This window comes from Cokeromyces recurvatus (assembly GCF_025118155.1).
Source record: "Cokeromyces recurvatus strain NRRL 2243 chromosome Unknown BX663scaffold_5, whole genome shotgun sequence".
Classification (NCBI taxonomy): domain Eukaryota; kingdom Fungi; phylum Mucoromycota; class Mucoromycetes; order Mucorales; family Mucoraceae; genus Cokeromyces; species Cokeromyces recurvatus.
The window spans coordinates 70442-92560 of NW_026251391.1; the positions used below are offsets into that span (position 1 = coordinate 70442).

General features: G+C 31.7%; 11 protein-coding genes across 11 annotated transcripts; 4 read left to right on the plus strand and 7 right to left on the minus strand.

Annotated features, from left to right (window-relative positions):
• Positions 1–310: 310 nt before the first annotated feature.
• BX663DRAFT_499553 (Alpha/Beta hydrolase protein) lies at positions 311–2104 on the minus strand. The gene is made up of 5 exons (XM_051526198.1): positions 1578–2104; positions 1334–1480; positions 1114–1260; positions 788–1033; positions 311–719 (listed from the first exon to the last, which is right to left on the minus strand). Exons 1-5 carry the CDS (start codon positions 2007–2009, stop codon positions 468–470), a joined length of 1224 nt encoding a protein of 407 aa, XP_051385371.1. The 5' UTR covers positions 2010–2104; the 3' UTR covers positions 311–467.
• A 162-nt stretch (positions 2105–2266) lies between these two features.
• BX663DRAFT_483908 (uncharacterized protein) lies at positions 2267–3370 on the minus strand (the record flags this gene model as incomplete). The annotated part of the gene is made up of 1 exon (XM_051524523.1): positions 2267–3370. One exon carries the CDS (start codon positions 3368–3370, stop codon positions 2267–2269), a length of 1104 nt encoding a protein of 367 aa, XP_051385372.1.
• Positions 3371–4274: 904 nt separating this feature from the next.
• BX663DRAFT_499557 (SAICAR synthase-like protein) lies at positions 4275–6375 on the minus strand. Its single transcript, XM_051526199.1, has 6 exons — positions 5843–6375; positions 5645–5759; positions 5431–5586; positions 4931–5341; positions 4689–4828; positions 4275–4615 (listed from the first exon to the last, which is right to left on the minus strand). The coding sequence occupies exons 1-6, from the start codon at positions 6352–6354 to the stop codon at positions 4333–4335; spliced, it is 1617 nt and encodes a 538-aa protein (XP_051385373.1). The 5' UTR covers positions 6355–6375; the 3' UTR covers positions 4275–4332.
• Positions 6376–6553: 178 nt separating this feature from the next.
• Positions 6554–9079, minus strand: BX663DRAFT_429461 (glycoside hydrolase superfamily; the record flags this gene model as incomplete). Its single annotated transcript, XM_051522733.1, has 1 exon — positions 6554–9079. The coding sequence occupies one exon, from the start codon at positions 9077–9079 to the stop codon at positions 6554–6556; it is 2526 nt and encodes an 841-aa protein (XP_051385374.1).
• A 676-nt stretch (positions 9080–9755) lies between these two features.
• Positions 9756–10185, plus strand: BX663DRAFT_499560 (glutaredoxin-C1). Its single transcript, XM_051526200.1, has 2 exons — positions 9756–9864; positions 9920–10185. The coding sequence occupies exons 1-2, from the start codon at positions 9784–9786 to the stop codon at positions 10166–10168; spliced, it is 330 nt and encodes a 109-aa protein (XP_051385375.1). The 5' UTR covers positions 9756–9783; the 3' UTR covers positions 10169–10185.
• BX663DRAFT_280606 (uncharacterized protein) lies at positions 10013–11664 on the plus strand. The gene has a single exon (XM_051521985.1). The coding sequence runs from the start codon at positions 10336–10338 to the stop codon at positions 11209–11211; it is 876 nt and encodes a 291-aa protein (XP_051385376.1). The 5' UTR covers positions 10013–10335; the 3' UTR covers positions 11212–11664.
• BX663DRAFT_280522 (uncharacterized protein) lies at positions 11640–12574 on the minus strand. The gene is made up of 3 exons (XM_051521984.1): positions 12471–12574; positions 12245–12409; positions 11640–12185 (listed from the first exon to the last, which is right to left on the minus strand). Exons 1-3 carry the CDS (start codon positions 12542–12544, stop codon positions 12068–12070), a joined length of 357 nt encoding a protein of 118 aa, XP_051385377.1. The 5' UTR covers positions 12545–12574; the 3' UTR covers positions 11640–12067.
• A 9-nt stretch (positions 12575–12583) lies between these two features.
• BX663DRAFT_499565 (uncharacterized protein) lies at positions 12584–13284 on the minus strand. Its single transcript, XM_051526201.1, has 3 exons — positions 13142–13284; positions 12777–13063; positions 12584–12718 (listed from the first exon to the last, which is right to left on the minus strand). Exons 1-3 carry the CDS (start codon positions 13179–13181, stop codon positions 12665–12667), a joined length of 381 nt encoding a protein of 126 aa, XP_051385378.1. The 5' UTR covers positions 13182–13284; the 3' UTR covers positions 12584–12664.
• Positions 13285–13399: 115 nt separating this feature from the next.
• Positions 13400–14500, plus strand: BX663DRAFT_499567 (uncharacterized protein). The gene is made up of 4 exons (XM_051526202.1): positions 13400–13579; positions 13639–13809; positions 13867–13963; positions 14030–14500. The coding sequence occupies exons 1-4, from the start codon at positions 13572–13574 to the stop codon at positions 14156–14158; spliced, it is 405 nt and encodes a 134-aa protein (XP_051385379.1). The 5' UTR covers positions 13400–13571; the 3' UTR covers positions 14159–14500.
• Positions 14501–14678: 178 nt separating this feature from the next.
• BX663DRAFT_499570 (uncharacterized protein) lies at positions 14679–16163 on the plus strand. Its single transcript, XM_051526203.1, has 3 exons — positions 14679–14848; positions 14926–15846; positions 15899–16163. Exons 1-3 carry the CDS (start codon positions 14707–14709, stop codon positions 16018–16020), a joined length of 1185 nt encoding a protein of 394 aa, XP_051385380.1. The 5' UTR covers positions 14679–14706; the 3' UTR covers positions 16021–16163.
• Positions 16164–16868: 705 nt separating this feature from the next.
• Positions 16869–18635, minus strand: BX663DRAFT_499577 (camp-dependent protein kinase 9). Its single transcript, XM_051526204.1, has 6 exons — positions 18307–18635; positions 18056–18224; positions 17606–17989; positions 17344–17497; positions 17210–17287; positions 16869–17153 (listed from the first exon to the last, which is right to left on the minus strand). Exons 1-6 carry the CDS (start codon positions 18569–18571, stop codon positions 17025–17027), a joined length of 1179 nt encoding a protein of 392 aa, XP_051385381.1. The 5' UTR covers positions 18572–18635; the 3' UTR covers positions 16869–17024.
• Positions 18636–22119: the final 3484 nt, after the last annotated feature.

Sequence of the window (22119 nt, forward strand, 5' to 3'; positions counted from 1 at the left end):
ATAAAATGAAGACAACAAACCTAAAAAAAAAAAAAAAATAAAAAAAAAATAAAAAGATATGTACTAGGAATTAATGTATGGTATGGCAAGTTAATCAAGTTAAAGCATATAATATTGTATTTCATCTAAAGAAAATAAGGCAAAATAAAAAATCTTTAAAGCAGAGACTAGCAACGATGCTACGATAAAAAAAAAAATCGAACATCGTCTTCAGAGTAATGCCATAATAGCCACTGTATTAAGAAGTTTTCTGGTTTCCTTATTTTTGATATCATGATCTACCCCTATTTTAAATTGTTAGGGTATAACTTAATGAGATTATTTATACCCATTTTTTTTTTGTATATAAAAAAAAACTCTTATTCTATTTATTCTATTATATATTAATGTTGGATAATATTTGTAAATAACACGTTATTCAGGTATATATATTATACATGTATACATATTTTATAAATATAAATGTACTATAACAAATCACGACCGTCTGTAAATGTCCATAATCCACAATCCTCACAGTCTTCTTCTTCAATCACACATTCTGGTAAAGGAAACTCCTCAGGCTTTTTAAGAATACTTTCAATGATAGTTCCAATACGATGACTCGCTATATTCACTCTCCATCCATGGTCTTTCACTGTATCCCAAACACATACTTTCCCTGTATGACATCTTGATTCCATTGCATATCCACCATAATAACAACCGCTCCAAGGACCCTAATCATAATTACATTATTCATACTATACTAAAACCTTGAATTTATAATCATGGTTATGATATTTACTGTGCATACACCAATAAAGATAGGATCTGCTGTATGTCCAAAATGCCAAATAGGCATATCAGCTGCCCCAGGTGCTCTAGGCAAATGTAATCTTCGTGCTGCTAATTGATCTCCAGGACTTTGAAAACCCACAGCTGGAACGCCAAATGTCTCTCCTAATAATGCTGCAATCGCTCCACCTAATGAGTGTCCTGTAAGCCAAATTGTGGCATCTGGAAATCTATTTGCGACATCCATATATATTTTCTTTTATGAGATGAGATGAGATTTATCAATATTCCTTTTTTTTTTTTTTTTTTTTTTTTTTTTTTTTTTGGTAAACTTACTGCTGCGTAATCATAATATAGTTCAGTATCTACTAAAGCTTTATCTAAACATTGGCTATCACATTGATAAGGTTCATTGCTGCAATTACAGACAGGTGCCCATCGTTTATTTACCTCAGCACAACAGCAAGAAAAGAGCATATTATCCTATTAAAATATATATAAATCGATAAGATACACTTTTTTTGTTTGTTTGTTTCCTTTTCCCCTTGTAGTTTACATTTATTTTATCTTTCCCAGTAGAAGGAAGCATTTTAGAAAACAATCCTACGCTTGTCCCCTTAAAGCTAATAATTAAATGTGAATCATCTTCATTACCAAAAACATGACCTCTTAATCCATCTGTTTCCCATCCAAATGTCGAATTCTAAATTACAAATTATCAACGAAATATGTATATAAATAAATATATACATATATGTATATAAATAAATATATACATATATGTATATAAATATACGAACCACTTTATAATTTGTGTCTAATTCATACCAATCTCCATCATTACCAAGCTCAGTATAGGCATTGTAACTCATTTCAGCTAAGGCAAGTAACGTTTGACGATCTGTAACATTAGGTAGCAATCCAAGTTTTGGTTGCATTTGTAAGTCACCTTCTTTAAATCGTAGTAGGAAAGGATGCTTAGATTGTGCACGTAATGCAAAAACTTTCTCCTGGGTTATTCCAGAAAGTGGATAAGTGATACCCCATTGAGATTGAATGGTGAATGAATGCATAAGAGATGAATGATTGGTTCGTAAGAAAATGTTGTCTTCAGAGAAATGATGATACATGGCTTTAAGAGTCATAGTATCTATTGATTTTGTTTTTGAGTAATATACTTGTTGACATGATATAGCGTAAATAAAAAAAAGTATGAATAACCAAATGAACATATAGGAAAAAAAAAAATCCTTCGAGGAAAAGTGTAATGGCCTATTTAGGGGGGGTTTATTTATTTATTTATTTATTAAAAAAGGTGACACATAAAAATTTCCACTTAAAGAAAAAAGAAACCTCTCTCTCTCTCTTTCTCCTCCTCCTCCTCCTCCTCCTCTTCCCCCCATAATTTGGTAGCAAATAACGTCATCTGTGTTACTTCCCCACATTGTCATTTGTTTATAATAATTTAAAGAGAAAGTGTATTATTATATTAAAGACTCCGGCTACCAGTAAATTGAAGCCATTGACTACTATTATTTTCCATTTGGCCATGTCTAAGCATTTGCCTTGCTCTATGAACATCACTTATAGGAGATTTGCCATTTGTGATATTCATGTTATATCCATCTTCATTATGATGATCTTGATAGGCAGTAGAAGAAGAAGGTTGACCATAAGGAATCGAATTGGAACGATATAGATATTGAGGCTCTGCTAAATCCTTAATAGTGCTTGAAGATCGTAAGCTAGTAGTCTCGATAGGATTGGATCCATGATGTTTAATACTAAAATATTGCATCTGAGTATTTTCTTCAGGTGATTGAGGGTATTCTTGAAAGCGCCACATAGCAGGCCTTTGCTGCTGCTGCTGCTGCTGCTGTTGTTGTTGTTGTTTTCTTTGTTCCCAAAGGGCTACTTCGTCTACTCCACGTCGACGCGCAGGGTCTTGCCAAATTTCAGAACGAGGTACTAACGTCAATGAAGATGGTTGAATAGGCACAAAGGTAGATGAGATAGGATATTCCAAATTTTGTACAGGTGCCTCTAAGATAGGCAACCTATTTTGTTTAGGTTTATAAAGTAATTTTGCAAGTAGGCCAGATGGCTCTGTAGTATCGTAATGAATTGGCTCACGTTGACGAGTCTCTATAGTATCCTCTGTCACAGACATAGGATAGAACTTACGAATAAAGTGAGTAAAATGAGTTGTAATGGGACTAGCTTGCTTTTTAGTTTCAAAATGACTATCCATATTCCATGATAACTGACGACGTCCATATGCTTGATAAGTCATTCTATAGATACGATAAAAAAAATAAATAAGAAAGCCGAGAATGGTAATGACGCCTATAAGCGCAAAGACAAGAATAATAGGCAAATAATAATGGAGACGTTGATCCCAAACACTTTGATCAGCAGTATAGACAGGAATATTATTATTAGATGGTGTAAAAATAAGGGAGGCAGTAGGAGAAGAAGCTTCAGGTACAAGAATAGTTGAGGTTATATAATCTGTTTGTGTAACTGTAACTGCATTGCTTCCACTTGTAGTGTCAACACGATATAAGTTAGTAATTGACTGAATGTTGGACATGAATTATATTTGAATTTTTGTATAAATGAAGGCAAAGAAAGAAAGAATAATAATAATAATAAAAAAAAGAAGATAGGATAAGGAATGTATTACAAGATAAAGAAAGGATCAAAAAATAAAATAAAATAAAATAAAATAAAATAAAATAAAATAAAAGAGAATAATAAATAATAATTTCACACTCGACCAAAGTGACATTTTGTCAAATAAAACGATGTTGAGATTATGCCTGAATTTTACTTTGTTTTATTTTTGGAAGATGTAAACATAAAAAAAAAAAAAAAAAAGAAAGTTTATTTGATCTACGTATCTTTTTTCCTTATATGTTTTCCTATATAAATAAGCAAGCGTCCTATATTAATAACCTATTATATAATGAGCTCATCTATAAATATGCGTTTCACCCGTTTATAGAATATAAATACAAGTAAATCTTGTAATAAAGTATAATAATTTTATTGTATACATTCCTTATAATTATAAAAATCGAGCTTATTTTTTTTATAGCAGTAAAAAGCATATTAAGTTTTACGATACAAATAAGAATTTGAGCAACAGTTTCTTTTTTTAGTCTTTAGTATATAGCTTTATTTTATAGTAAATCAATATATTATCATATTTGTGTTAGATGCGATTCAATACATACACAAACAAATATATTTCTATATATACATTTTCATAATACAGTCATATTTTTTAACATTTTGTAACTACATACATTGTATGTATATGTACCTTTAGAAATATGAAATAGGTGATATTCAGAAATATATCAGACTGAATAATTAATATATAGCTGTATTGCTTTTTTTTTCTTTTTACAAAAAAAAAAAAAAAAAACGTACCCATATACAGGCCCGTGCACGTTTTCTATTATATATTAAAAATAAGACACAAGATTAAATTAATATGTGTATTCCCTCGTGTTTAATAAAATAATTAACAACTTTATTTTTTTATTTTCAAGTATCTATTTGATATTCATGTGGTATATCTTCATTATGCTCCAAAGCTTTTGTGGCAATAAATCCCATGAATCGATTACCATATGTTTTGGGCTTAACTGCAGAAATTTTATGTTTATCTTGTGTCATTGATTTAAAGAAATGTTCAGATTTCTTCTTGAGATCGTAAGGTGTCAAGATATCGATGATACCTATAAAATACAATGAAGGACTAGGTCGATCCTTTTCATCAGTCGCTTGAAATCCACCATCATTTGAATAAAATATACAATTGCGACGTCTATAGAAAAAAAAAAAAAAAGGAAAGAAAAATTTAGAGAGAAAATAGGCTTATTAAAATATAAATGCCTTACTCTTCAGAGGGTGTATCTGGTAATTCTGCTGCATTCAATCGATCAGGATTAGCTTCCATAATCACTTTACGATATGCCATTGCTTTACTTTCACGACGTTTCATCATTGATGCACGACGTTCAGCTAGTTTAGTATCAGGCTATATAGGTATATATGTTAGCAATTACATACGCTATTTTTTCTTTTTTTTTTTTTTTTTTTTTTTTTTTTTTTTTTTTTTTTTTTTGCTTCTCTACTTTACTTGGAATGTTTGTAAGATTGAATTTCGAACATTATCTTTATTTCCTCGTAACATATCATGAATTCCAACCATCAGACTATAATCCATAATATTTAGACGAACTAACAGTTTGACATCACGTAACAACTGAGTCACAAAAAGCTTACGTTTTCGAGGACCTAGTTGTAACTTCATATTACGTTGTTGCCAATTGAGGTCCTTAAGAACCGCATAAGGGTTCTTTTTGAGTTCTTGTTCGGGTAAGAAACGACCTTGAGTAGAACCTTTAAGGTCGTAAGTTGCATGAATATCTTTATTGGGTGGTAAAACGTTGCCCATGACTACAAAATGAATTTTACGGCCATGAGGGAGCTTTACACGATGAAGGCCATAGTAGCGACAAAGCAAGGTATCAGGATTTGAACATACATGCTATAGAGAAAGAAAGAGAGAGGGAGAGAGAGAGAAAAAAAAGAGTAGTTAGAACTATTTAGAAAGCAAACTTCCTTTTTTGTCTTTACATCGTGATATTGCTTAAGTATCTTTCTCATAAATTTATGTTCTGTATGATGTATTGTTTTGATAATAAATCGATAATCTCTTGAATAGTAAAAAAAACTTCCACTTTTACCAGCTGAAGCAAGTTCTGATAAAATATATTTGCTTGTTAACGAAATCTAGAAAAGAAGATATGTTAACAGATATTGTAATTATATCATTATATAATATTTATACCAAATAATCAGCAGGATCAATTCCAAATCTTTCTCTCAAGGCACGGAAAACCCAAGGTGCATAATCCTTAAACTTGAAATCATATTTTGCTCCAGGTGTTAGTTCATCACCCGTTCTAAACAAAAACCATAAATTAGACGAAAAAAAAAAAAATAAAATAAAATAAATAAATTAAGGTAGCCATTTTTTTTTTTTTACACATCAAAAGCTAATTTATGTGCTGCTAAAAAATCTTCATCCACTAAAGGCCTATCAGGTTTTGCAGATACTCGTCCAACTGCAATACGTATACCTGTCAACATATTGTACATTAAAACATAATTTTGATGCCCTTCTGAAATACGTGTGCCAAATAAGACCTTATCATCATCATCTTCGAACTTTGTAAGTCGTCGAGAAAGACGTTTAAAGGCCTTTTGTCGCACTGCAAGCTCTTTAGAAAGGTCTTGACTGAGTTCCATATTTGGTTGAATAATAGTAGAGTTTCGAGTAAGGACTGTAGGGTTTGTTATTTTTCTGGTATCTTGTAAGGTTGTTAAGGATCGTTGTGGTGGTATTGGGGGTAATTTGTTATCGATATTCTTGATGGGTTGAGGACAAGATTTCTCGTAAGATGCTTCTAACAATTCAATGACATGTTGATTAGCATGATCAAGAATTGGTTTGTGTAAGAAATAGTCATTAGTTTCATTATGGGCTGCCAGAGCCATTATTATTAAATAAAAAAAAAAAAAATAAATAAAATAAAATAAATAAATAAATGAATATATAAAAAAAAAAATAAAAATAAAAATAAAAAATAAAAATAAAAAAAAGGGCAAATAAAATATATATTAAAATAAAAAAAGGAGATAATTTTTGTTTTATAATTATAAACCTCACACGTGTGACATGAACAAACACAGCAATTTATTTTATTTCTGCAAGTCTGTAGCTTCTCCATTTCTGGTAACCTGTACGATTATAAAAATCAACCAAATCAACCCAGTCTACAATCGCTTTTTTGACTCCGCGTTGCTTTAATTCTTGGTTTGCGTGAGCAACAAGACCTATACCAATCCCTTTACCTCTCAATTCTTTCGAAACACCTACACAGGCGAGCCCGCCACTCTCATAGCCAAATAGGTCTGTCCAAATAAGATCTGTGCGGCTAGGATGCGATTGGCCAGTGGTGTACAAGATAAGACTACCAATAATACGGCCCTCTAGATCTCGTGCTACTAAAAAGTCCTGATAGTCTCCTAACCTAGCGTGATGTTCATAAGTAGAGACCCAAAAGCTAAAATAACGTTTTTGAAAATTTAAAAGTTCTTCGAATTGATCTTTTCCTTTGAGTGTCTCAAAGGTGACGTTCTGTAGACGTTCTTTAATTTCCGGTGAAATTTGATAGTGTTCAATCTCTTTACTCATCAAGTCCCATACTAAGTTGGGACTTAGCGTATATCCGCGATGTTTAAAGAAATCATTGAATTGTGGATCGGGAATACCACAGAAGAAACGTGGATAAGTGGCGCCTAGCATAACATTGTGACAGCCTGCTTGACGAAAGACATCTAAACAAGAGTCATTCAATTGAGTACCAAGCCCTTTACGGCGATAATTGGGTCGAACCATCAAAAGGGCCAATTGACCAACACCTGAAATTTGTTGCGTAGCTGCAAATCCAATCATTTTTCGCCCATCACCATCACCATCATCATCATAAATCGCTACATGGTATCGTTCATGAAATCCACATAATACCAAACAAAACTTTTCAAAATCAAGTGGCCATTCAGTAAATACAACATTCCAAAGTTCATACGCTGCCCTTAATTCCTCTTTCCCAAAGCGGAATTCGGTTATCTTTGTTGTCGTTACCACTACATCTTGAAGAGTAATAGTAACAGGTAGTGGTTTATGAATGGGCTGTGTTTCTCCAAAGATGAGCTGAATAGCAGCTTCATGAGCAGGTGGTGTATACTCATATGTCACAACATATGTATCCACTTCAGTTTCAAATGCTAATAAATCATAAGGATTGATAACAGCTATCACCACGAGTTGTTTGGCATGCATCGCAGCTAACTTAACCATGTTCGACTGGAATGAATGTAAATTTGCATTCGCTGTACCAACAATCACTAAGCTCGCTTCATCCATTGCTTTCTTCTTTATCGCATCGTCATTTTCTTCATCGTCTTCATTAAAGATGATATAATTCGTATTGAGGTGGCGTCGTCTGATTGACTCATACATAGAATTGAACGGCTCAGGTTCAGAATCGATTGCCAACGTTAAAGGCACATTAGCCGCTAAAAACAAAATTTTATCTGTTGGAGCTAACTGGACGGGTATAACTTGTGCTTTATTGCGGACAATAGAAGGTACCTGTTTATAAAGACGTTTACTTAGATCAACATGATTTTGACATCCAATGATGTCCAGTCTTGGGTCTTTCTCTAGTAGCACTTGTTCCCAACTCAAATATTGATCCTTCAAGTTAGCTATTCGCTTTAATGAAGCACGTATTGCATCCTTATTCAATAAATTATCTGATAGAGCCTGTTTTATAGTTTCAAGGGCCTTCTGTTGAAACTCTAATGTATGAGAGATGATGGCAATGTCATTACCTGCCTGTAACGCCATTAGCGCGCCACGTTCAACTCCTACAGTGTCTTTAATAGCATCCATTTCTAAACAATCCGTTACCACCACACCCTCAAATCCCATCCTTTCACGCAGCAATCGAGTCACTACCGAACTTGAAATAGATGCAGGTTGATCACTTAAACTAGGGACAAGGATATGAGCTACCATGACTGAAGAAGGATGAGCATGGCCCTTAGCCTCAATGGCTTTACGAAATGGTATTAGCTCTACCGTATCTAGCTCTTCTATTGTCTTATCGATAATAGGAACACCTAAATGAGAATCAGTGGCTGTGTCTCCATGGCCTGGGAAATGCTTGACGGTCGCCACGACCCCATGACGTTGGTATCCCTCGACTTGGGCCAATCCTAATAGGCTCACCCAATGTGGGTCCTCCGAATAGGATCTCACCCCAATCACAGGGTTCAAAGGGTTGTTATTGACATCCAGAACAGGTGCTAAATTCCAATTTAGACCTAATGCCCGTAATTCCCTTGCTGTCGCTGAAGCCACTTGGTAAGCTGAACTTGTTGAACCTAATGAACCCAAGGCCATACCTCCTGGAAGATAAGTACCAGCTGATGAACCTAAACGGCTTACAACCCCGTTCTCTTGGTCGACAGCAATCAATAAGGGTCGCTTATGGCCTGCTTCATAAGCAGTTTGTTGAAGTCTTTGAGTCAGTTGACGAACTTGGACGGGGTTTGCGATATTACGAGAAAACAAAATGATATTGCCTAGATGTTCGTGTCGGATAAGATCAAGAAAAGCATCCGGAGGCTCTAGACCATCAAAGCCACACATGAGTAATTGTCCAATGTCAAGATTCAAATTTGATTTAGTCATTAATAACAATTGAATGTAGTATAATATAAATATAGAGCAAAGTTTTTTTTTTTTTTTCTTAAAAAAAGAAAAAAAAAGAAAAAAAAAGAAGCGAGAGTTAGTTAGTTAGTTAGTTAGTTAGTTAGTTAGTTTATTATTTTCTTTATAACACATTTTAAGGAGATTTATTTAAAACATGTATGACATAAAATAAGGATATTTTGTTGCTACATGAAAAGGAGGTTTGGAGTGGAGGAATCCATAAGTTATTGACAACTATCAAATAAAATAATAACGATAACTGGAGTCTATGTAAAATTATTTTATTCTTTTTGTCACTATAGGATAGATATGATAGCTTTCATCTAAAGATAGTAGTCCAAATTTATATGTTAAATAAAGTTAACAACAGTTATAATTTTAAATTAATCGCTTTGATCTAAAGATATATTCTAAAATAGACCGTTATAGTCTGAATACTTATTTTGCTTATCAAATAGTTTATTCTTTGTCGTAGTAGTAGTAGTAGTTTATATCAATATATTCATGCAAATATATATAAAAAAAAACCCGACAACAACACAAGTACAAGTAGTAGTAAGTTTGTTATCTCCGCTATTCACAATACGCTTGTCGTCTTTTTTTATTTTTTATTTTTTATTTTATTTTTTAATTTTAGCAAAATGGCAAGTGGCAGTAAAAAAAGCAGCAGAGAAAATGCATCACACATGATTGATGATTACATCAAATCTAATAAAGTGATGGTAAATAACCTGATGCGTTTCTTTCTAGAACATATAAGTCAAGCTATTTTCATAGGTCTTTAGTAAAACATACTGTCCCTATTGTGATGATGCAAAGGAATTACTCAAAAAGTTAAAAATTCATTACGAATGTATTGAATTAGATGACTTGGGCAGTTTAGGGAGATTACTACAAGAAGAGCTCTTAGCAAAAACAGAGCAATGGACTGTTCCTAACATATTTATCAAACAACATCATATAGGTGGATGTGATGATCTTCATAGATTACATGCTTCTGGTGAACTTGTCAAACTACTCGAATAATAATATTTTAAATTGTGCTAAAAAGAATAAGAATAAAAATAAATAAAATTTTAATAGAGCGATTTCTTATTATTATTTATTATACGTGCATTTGCTTGTATATAATAACTATCCTTTCCCCCCCTTCTTTTTCTCTCTTCTCTTCTTCTTCTTCTTCCTTTTTAATAATGTCATTTATTTCTTCTTCTTCTAATTACCATGATATCATACCAAAGAAGCGGTGGCTAAAGATAAATGATGGTTCATCACTTGTCCATCCTCTTCATAAATCGCCTACTGATATACCTTCTTCTTCTGTAAAGCGCCTATTTCCTTCACTTTCCATGTTCAATTTACCTTCTTCCATGGTTTTATCGCCTACAACCACTTTATGTGATACACCATCACCATCACCATCGCCACCATCGCCTCTAGATCCTTCTTTTATTCAAAAGCTTTTTTTATCCTTAAGCAAATCATCTTCCAATCCGTCAGAACAACAACAACAACAACAACAACAACAACAAGAGGTGACTACTACAGTACAACCATTAGAGGCCGTACAATTGTTGCTAGAGCGCCTAGAGGCCTGGTACTTACTCACAACACGTCTTTTACGTCATTTTCAACGTTTAGCAAGTATCGAGCGTTACATATCCAAGATATATGATCGTCGTTTTGTTTCACCACATCAAGCCAATATCTTCACCACACATCCATTACTTGATACTCACTTTGATCCTTCCTTTAAGGGCGGTATCCGTCATCTTTGCCATGCATGGTATCAACACCATCTAGATCGTATCCAACAACATACAGACTTGTCTCATTTTTTAAAACAAGAGGCTATCCCTGTCCTTCAAAAGATAAAACGCGATTTACGTCAAATGATGCGGTCCATACGCACTGATGATCGCTTATCCTCACATACCCTTAAAAAACTTGAATGTGAAGCGAATCGACGATTAGATAAATTAGAGCAACAGTTAAGAGCCTTTGATGAGCAACCTCATGAATGCCACATGAAACAAGACCCCTGGCTCATGAATGCAGGTAATAGATGAATATAGACAAATGAAAACAATATAAATATGTATATGTGTATACATGTAACACTTTTTTTTTTTTTTCCCTTTTGCTTATTAGGTGTAGTTAAACAAATGATCAAGGTCTATTATCATCAAAATAAAATCTACGAAACTGTTTTACGCTTACAAGATGAAACTCAAACACTTGAGGAACAATGTCTTTCACAATTTCATCAATTATGTTATCATGTCACAGATACTGTCTCTAGCGATTGGGAAGACTTCTTTCAACGATATCAACATCGTCTATTATCGCCTGTCTTTCATAACCTTGACCATCTTCAATATCATCACCGTCTGTTGGAACCCTTATTGGCCTCTCGTATCGAACGTAAAACGTTTTGGGGATGGCGTGAATACATGTATGTATTGACACCTGCTGGCTTCTTGCATGAATATCAATCACAAGCAACCTACCCAGCGAAACCAACCCATAGTCTCTTTGTGGCTCATTATAACGTTTGCTTAGAACCTATGGGTTTGCATCAGAGTTTAGTATTCGGATTGAGTGGCAAATGGGTATTGAGGGCTAAATCAGTTATGGAAATGGAGATGTGGATATATCAATTAACCAAATGTTCTGAACGCTATTTTGGAAAGGGAGTAGAAGATAAAAAGACGATGAATATAAAAGAAGAGGAAATCAAAAAGAAGAAGAGGAAGCATCTGATAGTATAAAAGTGAAAAAAGAAGAAGAAAATACTGAATCAGCTGCTGCTGCTGCTGCTGCTACTGCTGAAGAACAAGAGGATAAAAAAGAGGAAGAACCTATTAAAAAAGAAGAAGAAGAAATATCTAATTAAATAAAAAAGAAAGCCTTTTTTTTTCTTTTTTATTTCTCTAATAAACTTATCAAATGAGCAGAAGAAGATATGATATCAAATGTACAAGCCTTATTTGCAATTAAGAATTGATGATGTAACATTGCAGACCAAACAGTCGTTAATTCACTATTTAATAGTTAAATATAAAGATTTACATCACGATTTATTTTATTTTTTCTGTTTACCTTTGTTTAATTTTTATGATGCCTTCATTTCGATATTGATTCCAGTCTAATATATTAATGTAACAAGAAGCCCCCATTTGCCCAAATATTGCTTGAAGAGCTTGTTGAATTGACATTCGAAATGAGAGTTCTGTAATTTCTACATCGAGATCTTCATCTGACCAGCTATAAAAAAAAACTATTTTTTTAAAAAAAAAATCAAGTATGCTCTTTTTTTTTCTTTTACATTTTTATTTTTAAATATTGCCATTCTTGAATAGGTTTAAATTTCTTAAACCATGGTTTAGTAACAACAGACATTTTTTTTTTTAAAAGAAAGAAGGGAAAAAGAAATATGTATTTTTTTTTTTTTTTTTTTTTTTTTTTTTTTTTTTTGGATTAATTAATGGAAAGTCACTACTTATTTAAGCTTTGCATAATTTAAAATTGAACAAATTTAGGATCTAAGGGTAAACCGGTAACAGGGTCAATCCCCTAGAGTAAATTCAAGTTAATTTCATAAACAAGTAAATATAATTTTCCTTGTTCTTACATTCTTTTTTAATAATCGTTGTTGTCGAATAAGTCTAGCTTCATCAAATGACACATTTTGTTTTTTCATAATTCTCAGAATTTCTTCTTTATTTTTGAGACCTGCTCGACTATCTTCTTCATTTATATTGACACTTAAATCAAAGTTTGAACTTGTTAAGCCATCTTCAATATCTTCTTCGAATGAACCTTCGTTAGTAGGTAATAAATGATAGCCAATGAACTTGTTCGTTCTATTGGCTAATTTAGAAGCACATGTTATAATGAATCTACGAAAATACCAACATACTTTGATAGGCTCAAGTTAGTATACTAATAAGCATGAGTTGAGTATATATATATATATATGTATATATATTAAGAAACCTGAGAGAATGAGTGTCAAGAAGAATAAGTAAATGAACATTTTATATGATTAAAGAAGAAGAAGAAGAAAAAAAAATAAAAATAAAAAAAGGTCGAAAAGAATAAATACAAACTCAGATGATTTATACTTAGCAACTTCCCCCCTCAACAGGCCACTCATTAAAATGGTATTATTAGTCATTTGTATATGCTTATTTTAACTATAAAGAGAGAGAGAAAAAAAAAGAAGTCATTTAGTCCTATTTACCTTGTTTGTTATTTTGCGTTTTGCAGTTTAGTAATGACGATGATATAATACACGTTATCTTTAGTCATAAAATAATACTGAAAAAAAAATTATTATGCAGCAATATTTATATATTAGGCTATTATATCATATAATACACGTCTTTTCCTTTTTTTTTCTTCTATAATCTTTAATATTATAAAAATGACAAGGTATTATTTTACATTCTATTCTATTACACTTGTATAACTCTTCCTCATCTATTCCTTAGTTATTCAAAAAATGATGTGTTTCGTATTGTTGTAGCTGTAGATAATTCACTTGTATCTAAAGAGGCTATTCAGTATGCAATTAACTTGTGTACAAAATTAAAGACATCCTATACATTAGATATCTTGTATGCTGTAGGATTAAATCCATCAACGACTCCATTTGGATTATTGTAAGTTATTATAATGCTCAAATACAAAATGTATTTAACCAACATAACTTTAATTAGAAACAAGTTGGATAGAATGAATAATGTAGACCTTCAGGAAGATGCTAAAGAAACGATAAAAGAATTAAATGAATATTTAGCCAAATTTGATGAAACTGTAAACTACATGAGCACATTCTAATTTTATATGCATGACTCTAACCTTTTTTTTTATATGACATAGAAAACAAAAGAATTAATAGTAAAAGAAGATTCAAAGGATATTGAATATATAATTGAAGATTATATTAATCAAAATCCACCCAACATGTTAATTATGGGCTCAACAAATAAAGAAGGACTTCAAAAGTAAATAATGACACACAGAAGCAAAAAACAAAACTTATTTATTATTGTTATTACTATTAGAATTATTTTAGGATCTGTTAGTGAATACTGTTTACATCATTGTAAGTGTCCAGTCACTATTATTAAACAGAATGTCAACAAAGAAGAAGAAGAAGAAGGACAGATAAAGGAGACTACTTTTTAAACAATAAAATTTCTAAAAATAAAAATAATAGTAACAACTCAGCGTGAAAAAAAAAAAACCCAAAAGAAACAAAAGAAAAAATACACACACGCACACACATATACACATTATTTTATGTCATAATAAAGCATGCTTGTAGTAAATTAAAGTAAATAATTCTAAGCTAATCAATTTTTCCTTCATTAATAAAGGGAGGGAAAAAAAAAAGGACATAGTCAAATTAATTTCCTAATTTAGAGAAAAAAAGATACTATTTTTTTTTTTTTTTTTTTTTTTTTTTTTTTTTGCACCTATATTTAAATCTTATTTATCCCTTTTTCTTTTCTTTCTTTTCTTCTTCTTCTTTTTTCCCTTTTCTCTTTATCCTTATGCATATCTCTTTAATAGCTGGACCTATATCGCCCAATAAACTCAAGAACATACTTAGTATACCCATTCTTGCTCTCTTTTTTATTGGGCTCTTTTTTATATCTACTTTAAAATTTAGAATTATATATACAGCACCATCTGGTAAATAGAAATAGATTAGATATATCTATACTCTCTCATCTTTTGACTCAATTATCTCTCTCTCTCTCTCTGTTTAGTGAGTGCATGTGAAAACTGTAGTAAAAGCTCTATTTTAGAACAAGAATTAAAGCCACCCAGCCCAAAATATGTTACACAACCTATTCATCCTAAGCCCACTCAATACCCTTTCACGATTGTCACAGCTTCTAGTGCAAATCATTTGTGTTCCCTTGAAAATTTTCTTTATTCACTTTATCAATTACGAGAAGAAGTAGACATTAGTGAATTTCCACGTATTATTGTTTATAATATTGGCATGAATCGTACTCAATTACCGATTCTCGATCAATTTGTACAGACAGGATTAGTCGACGAGTTAGTTACCTTTGATTATTTTAAATATCCTCGATTTTGGGATGTCGCGATAAATGCCGGTGAATATGCATGGAAGACAGGTATTGTACATGAGGTGGCAACAAATAAAACCATCATGGATCAATCAAATGGTTTATTAGTATGGTTAGATGCAGGCAATGTAGTGACAGCTGAATTTATACGCTCTATCCCTACTCTTCTACGAGACCCAAATCAACAGTCCACAGGATTTTGGTCACCCAGATCCTCCAAGACGATGGCTCAATGGACTCACCCTGGGCTCTATAAGTATTTTGATGCGAATCCTTTACAATATGCTCATAATCCAAATTGTAATGGTGCTGCCTTAGGATTTGATGTTTGGAATGAATCTGTAATGCAAGGTTTAGTGGAACCTTGGTTTCATTGCGGTTTAGATAAAAACTGTATAGCTCCGCCTGGTTCCTCAAGAGCCAATCATCGACAAGACCAGGCAGCACTTACATTTTTAGCCTATCGTATGGGTTTACAGTGTAGAATGTCTCCACAATACTATAACATACAAATTCATAGAGATAAAGCATGTCGTACTGAATTAATGGCATTAGAAGTTCAAGAAAAATTAAATCATCCCAGTTCAATAGGTAAAATTACATACATGTTATCTATGTATACATTTTAATTATTTTAAAATAGATTTGCCAAAATGGTATGCTAGTAATACTTTACAGTTATATTATCACCCAGAATGGAGATACCCCGAAAATCAAATTCCAGAACATCTAGCTAAATTATTAAATCCTCCATTATTTAGTTAATATTTGCATGTATATATATATATTTATATGAATATATTTATTTATTATTTAATTTATTCTATAATAATAATAATAAAAAGGAAAGGGAAAATTCAAACATACAGGAAAATATATATATGTATATTATATAGAAGAAACATCTATGAAACAAGTACTTGTATTTGAAATAAAAGTAGATAAGGAGAATGGAATGTCGATAGTTAAATTCAGTATCAAGTCTGAGTAATGGACAGATCACAAGATTTTGTCAGAAAATGTGATCTGATCCAAGTGTTACTGAATATTAAATCTATTTATACACCTATATTATGCAGGAATAAGCCACAAAAAAGAAAAAAAAAAGATAATAGGAAGACTAAAATAAAGAATGTTGTAGTTGATGAAAGGATAACATAATAGAGTCTACTACCAGTATGACTACTACTCACTCAGTCACTCTCACTCAGTCACTCTCACTCACACACACACACACACACACTCTCTCTCTCTCTCTCTCTCTCTCTCTCTATTTATATATACACATACGATTTGTTTCTTTGACCACACACATTGTATAATACTCTTGAAACAACTTACACTTTATCAAGGAGAAGGGAAACTATAGTATTTGGAATGAAAGCTACTATTAATCATGTATTCACTTCATATCTCCTTATTTGACATGATCTTCTTCCGATGATCCGAATTAGAATTCCCCTCTTCCCTTCTTTCTCCCTTTACTATCTATACACATACATTAAGAAGTAATAGGTCAACATGATTAAGAGGCCTTTGTATTCTACTTTTTTTAATTAATCTATTATCATGTATACCTATTATAAACAATAGATAAAAAGACTTACAAAGAAGGAGAAATAGATCATCTCCGACCTTATCAAAAGGATATATAACATATATATATATGTATGTATGTATGTATGTGTAAGTGTGTGTGTGTGTGTGTGTGTGTAAGTGTCTGTGTGAATAAAATAACAGGGTATTTTAATATAATAATGCTGCCCATATTATGAAAAGTTTTTAAAAAGATCTTTATAAGGATCTTCTTGATTAAAATGATTATCAAATGTTGTTTCTGGGTATTTTTCGAAATTACTTGTATCTCCAGGATGTGGATAATGCGGAATAATAGGTGCCTACAATTGACGTTAATTTTCCTTATTATTATCATCATCATCATCGTCACTCTTACCCTCACATTCTTTTCTAACAATCCTATCCAGTCCACTCCTCTAAACCATTTATGTCTTTTCACATCTTCTGATCCTCCCTATCATAGAATAAGGTTAGTATCTTGTGTTCGTCTTGAATCTTTGCTTTCTTTACCTTCAAGTTCCCTAATCGTTTCGTTCGATCACTCACTAATAATCTTTTCAATAAGTCTTTAGCTAATGGATCAAAATGAGCTGCAAATTGTACTTTTCCCATTAATATTTTTTCATAAATTCCAAATGAATTATCATCGAAAAATGGAGGATAACTATTTAAAAGAATAGAATTATTTTTAAAATGAGAGAAGTAGTGGCAGTTGTCTTTTCTTTTTTTTTTCCCTCCATCCCCCTTAAACATGTACATAAAAATGACTTACCCTGCTAACATTTCAAATATTAAAATACCAAGTGCCCACCAATCAACTGCTTTACCATGCCCCTTGGATTGAATAATTTCTGGTGCTAAATATTCAGGTGTACCACATAATGTCCATGTTCGATCGACAATTTTCTTTGCAAATCCAAAGTCTGTAATCTTGATATGTCCTTGATGATCAATCAAGAGGTTTTCAGGTTTTAAGTCACGATAAATAATATCTTTAGAATGAAGATATTCAATAGCCAAGACAATTTCAGAGGCATAGAAACGAGTCATGTCATTCGTAAAACGACCAGCTCGACGTAAATGTGTAAAAAGCTCACCACCTACCACATATTCAAGTAACATATACAAGTTGGTATTATCTTGAAAAGTACAGAAACTATATATAAAGCAATATAAACGAACATGATGTTATATGTATACATATATATATATTTTATCTTACAGATCTACAATAAATGGAAATCGAACTGAAGATAATATCTGCTTTTCAGATAATAAATGTTCTACTTGCTTTAATCTCACCACTTCAGATTTTTTTAATACTTTCATAGCATAGTATTTATTAGAGGGGATGAATTTTGTAAGATAAACTCTACCAAATGTTCCTGTCCCTATCAAGAAAGAGTCAATAGGTTCTGAATTCTCTCACTCTCACTCTCACTCTCACTCTATTTCTTTTTTTTTTATCCGTACCTAACGTGTCTTTTAGTTCGAAATCTTTCAAGCCAAAACTGGGTGTTTCAACATAAACTGGAGAACGGGTATGAAAATACGTAAGACGAATTTGTTGTTGCTGTTGATAAGGAGATGGAAAAGGTAATCCAGCTAATGGATGATTAGGTGGAAAGCCATTATCTGTAAATGAAGATTTATTAAGTACATGAGGATGACTCAAATAGATAGTTGGCTTATTGCTGTTGCTTGTCTTTTCTTCTTTATTAATAACTAACTTTTCCATTTGCTTATTAAGGATATATATAAATATGTATATAAAAGAGAGAAAAGAGAAAGTAAAAAAAAAAAAAAAAAAAAAAAAAAAAAGGAGAACAACAACAACAACAACAAAAAAATATTTATGTGTGAACACGAGCATTGCTTACAATTGAGGGAATACAAATGTTGTACACATCGTCATCATAGTGCGCATAATAAGGAACAAAAAAAAAAAAAAAATAAAAAAACAAATGAAAAATCTCCATCATTTGTTATACTTTTTTTTTTATTCTTTTTTTTCCAGAATTATGCCGTACTTTGAAATTTTAAAGAGAATGATCAAGCAACAAGCCATGATAATACTTTTTTTTTTTTTTTTTTTTTTTTTTTTTTTAGCTTCCGTATTTTTATACATAATGGATTTTGATAAGCTCCAATTTATCATTATTAAAGTCATTAATATATCAAGATGAAGTAAGATATGATCAGTGTAGATATGTAGTAGAGTGAGAGGAGAAAGGATGATGAGAAAGAAATGATATGCGCAAAGATTCACTTTCTATTTCGGATCAAATAATGACTCTAGTTTGAAGATTCAAAAATAATAACCAAGTATTTCTAGATTACTTAGTAATAGGTTCATCTATATTGTAAGAAGACCAGTTTTAAATAAAGATTGAGTTGTCAATTATCATCTAGACACCCGGGATGGAGCACATGAACACACCAACGGTAAACTTTTTAGTCTGCACGCAAGAATATGAATTGTTCACTAATTCCAAGCGGGCTTAGCTAATCGTGAACATTGTACTTGGCTTTTAATCAAGGTATAAGTAAGATACTGCAGCTAAAGCTTCTCTAATTGATTTGCATTTGTCTACATACTTTTTTTTTTTTTATTTTTATTTTTTCGTGCTATATAATTTGATGCAAGGTTATTCTTGCTCATGTTTACTCTGTTAAAATAGACAATGAATACATAGACTGAAGGTCATACAGAGATAAAAGACTGTAAAGAATATCAGCGTACTACAAGAACCACGACTAATTAGATGAGAGATAAAGAGTAAAGACACATATTCAAAATAATTAAGGGTCAAGTACCTACAAGAGACAAGCGTTAAAGTATTATGCTTTCTATTGATTAGTTTCTGTCTGCCTTTAAATAACCTTTAGGATATTGATACTAAGGCATTCAGCTCCTTGTAAGCTGATTCAAGTTAATACTAATACATTGCATCATATCTAATGTAATAGTAAAAGTAGTGTATTCTCGAAACAGAAAGATTCCCTAAATGAATCTGGACTGACCCCAAGGACATATTATTTCTTACTGGCAATTGTTGTTGACTTTAAAGCTGCAAAATGTGCTTAACACAAATCATTCAAACAGTAACACTTTCGAAAAAAAAAAAAAAAAAACAGACATAAACATGCGTTAATATGTTTTATATGTTGACGGTCATCCTTTTTCTGGTCTTTATCAAGTCAAGCCTATTGATCAATAGACTTGTAAACTGATCTAATTGATAACACATCCTCTCAGTATTAAGCTTTAGAAATTATAATTTGAATAGTATAAAATCTATGATTGGTAAATTCGTTTTTATCAACAAAGATATAGGATAATTTATAAATTGCTCTACTCTATTGATCTTTGCAGCATAAAACATCCATTTGATGAAATCTATATAGTATAGTGCATATAGGCTATTCTAATAAAATTAGAAATAGGAATAGCTATATAGTATGTATACAGATTGAGTCATTGACTTGTATTTTAGTCTTATCTGTGTCCCAAATAATAGTTAGCTTGAAATTGACTACCTTTTCGGTACTTTATATGATATATCTCTTCTAAGATAATATTTAGTTTGTATTCCCTTTTCTTCTCTATTTGTCTAAATATAGCTTTTCACACATTTAACACCTAACAAAAGAAAAAAAAAAGACATAATTATGCTTTGAGGATGATAACCAAAGTGTAAATAAAACGTCATTGATATGCACTATATCTATTTTTTTTTTGTTCCCTCACTTCCTCAGTTAGTGAGCTTCAGTCACTATACGTTGTACAAATTAGTCATTTTGTAAAAACTTAATGTTAAGCGCAAATGATGCTTTACTAAGATACAAGTAATAGTACCAGTTCTTCTATTGTAAATTCTCAAAAAAGAAAAAATTCATACTTTTGCAAAATAAAAAAAAACTCTTTTTATGAATATGCTCTCTGATGTCTTTTTTTCGATAAAGGCATAAAGAACTATATACTTCGCCAACAAATAGAATGTGATTCAGCAATTTACTGTAAAAATGGAAGCATCTAAAAGAGTTAAGAGTCTTTATAAAGCTTCTCAGAACTCTAGGTAAAGAGATCTGTATACATTATTATCAATGGTCAATTGGGTAAAGAGGGAAAAAATACTTTTCTTTTGCTTATTTTTTTTTTTTTGTTAAGTGTCCCTTCTGATCACAATCAAAGCATGTGGCATCTATGATGTTATTATTAATTTTAATTAAATATGTGCACTAATAATAATACTTGCTTGAAAGCTCATTCTTCTCTAGACAACTGTCATAAATAGCTTTTTTCTCGTTAAAAATAAATGATCGATGCATGTCTTTGTGTGAAATAAGCAAAGATCGGTAAAGAAGGTAAAGAAAATGTGACATATTTGTGGAAAATTTAAGGTTGATTTGCACTTAAAAAAAAAAAATTAATAGAAATCGAGTGTAGTCCTTTTTGGTAAATATTCCACTTATTAAAAAGACTAAGGTCTTAAGAAAAAAACAAGAGCAACCTTTTGATATGGCAGGTAAATTATTTCTCTTACAGTGTCCATTATTAGCGACGTCATAACAATATCTTGAGTAACATCTTCTATTGTTCTGTCTGTCACAGCTATCATCTGTTGGATGTAGTTTGAACGCGAATCAATATAGAGTTGTTATTTATGACTCAACTGGAGCTAAATAATCATGCCTATATGTATATTATTTGAGATCTCTGGATTTCAGGATTCTTTCTATTTCTGTTTGGCTGATATATGATATGGTGAAAGTGCACGATATGAATTACATGCCATATCTATGCATATTCTTTATTAATTATCGGTGTATTTCACCACAATATTTACTAATGCTGTATCTTAAATATGGCTGTCAAATCCATACTTTCATATAACTGTACACACGTAGTCTCCCATGTATGTATGCGCACCTTAGAAATATCAGTGTGTTAACCTAATTGACAATATAGAGTTTATTAGTCCCTCAAGGCAAAACATTTTAAAATGAAAAACAATCTATAGGAATCCAACCATTTGATATTCACTAGAGCCATTTACGACACTTGACAAAAAGGTGTTAGCAGAACCTTATTCAAAAGGGATTAACAATGATAGGGACCCTGCCACAACTTTTGGTCGGCCTGTTTTATTAGCAGCTGAGTAAACCGTATCTTAGAGAAAAAAAAAAGAATAATATGCCTGAAAAGTCCCCTAATAATATCAATGCCATTGGTAACGTACAAAGCTTATGGGTCTGGTAACGTAAAAAACAGTTCCTTGAACT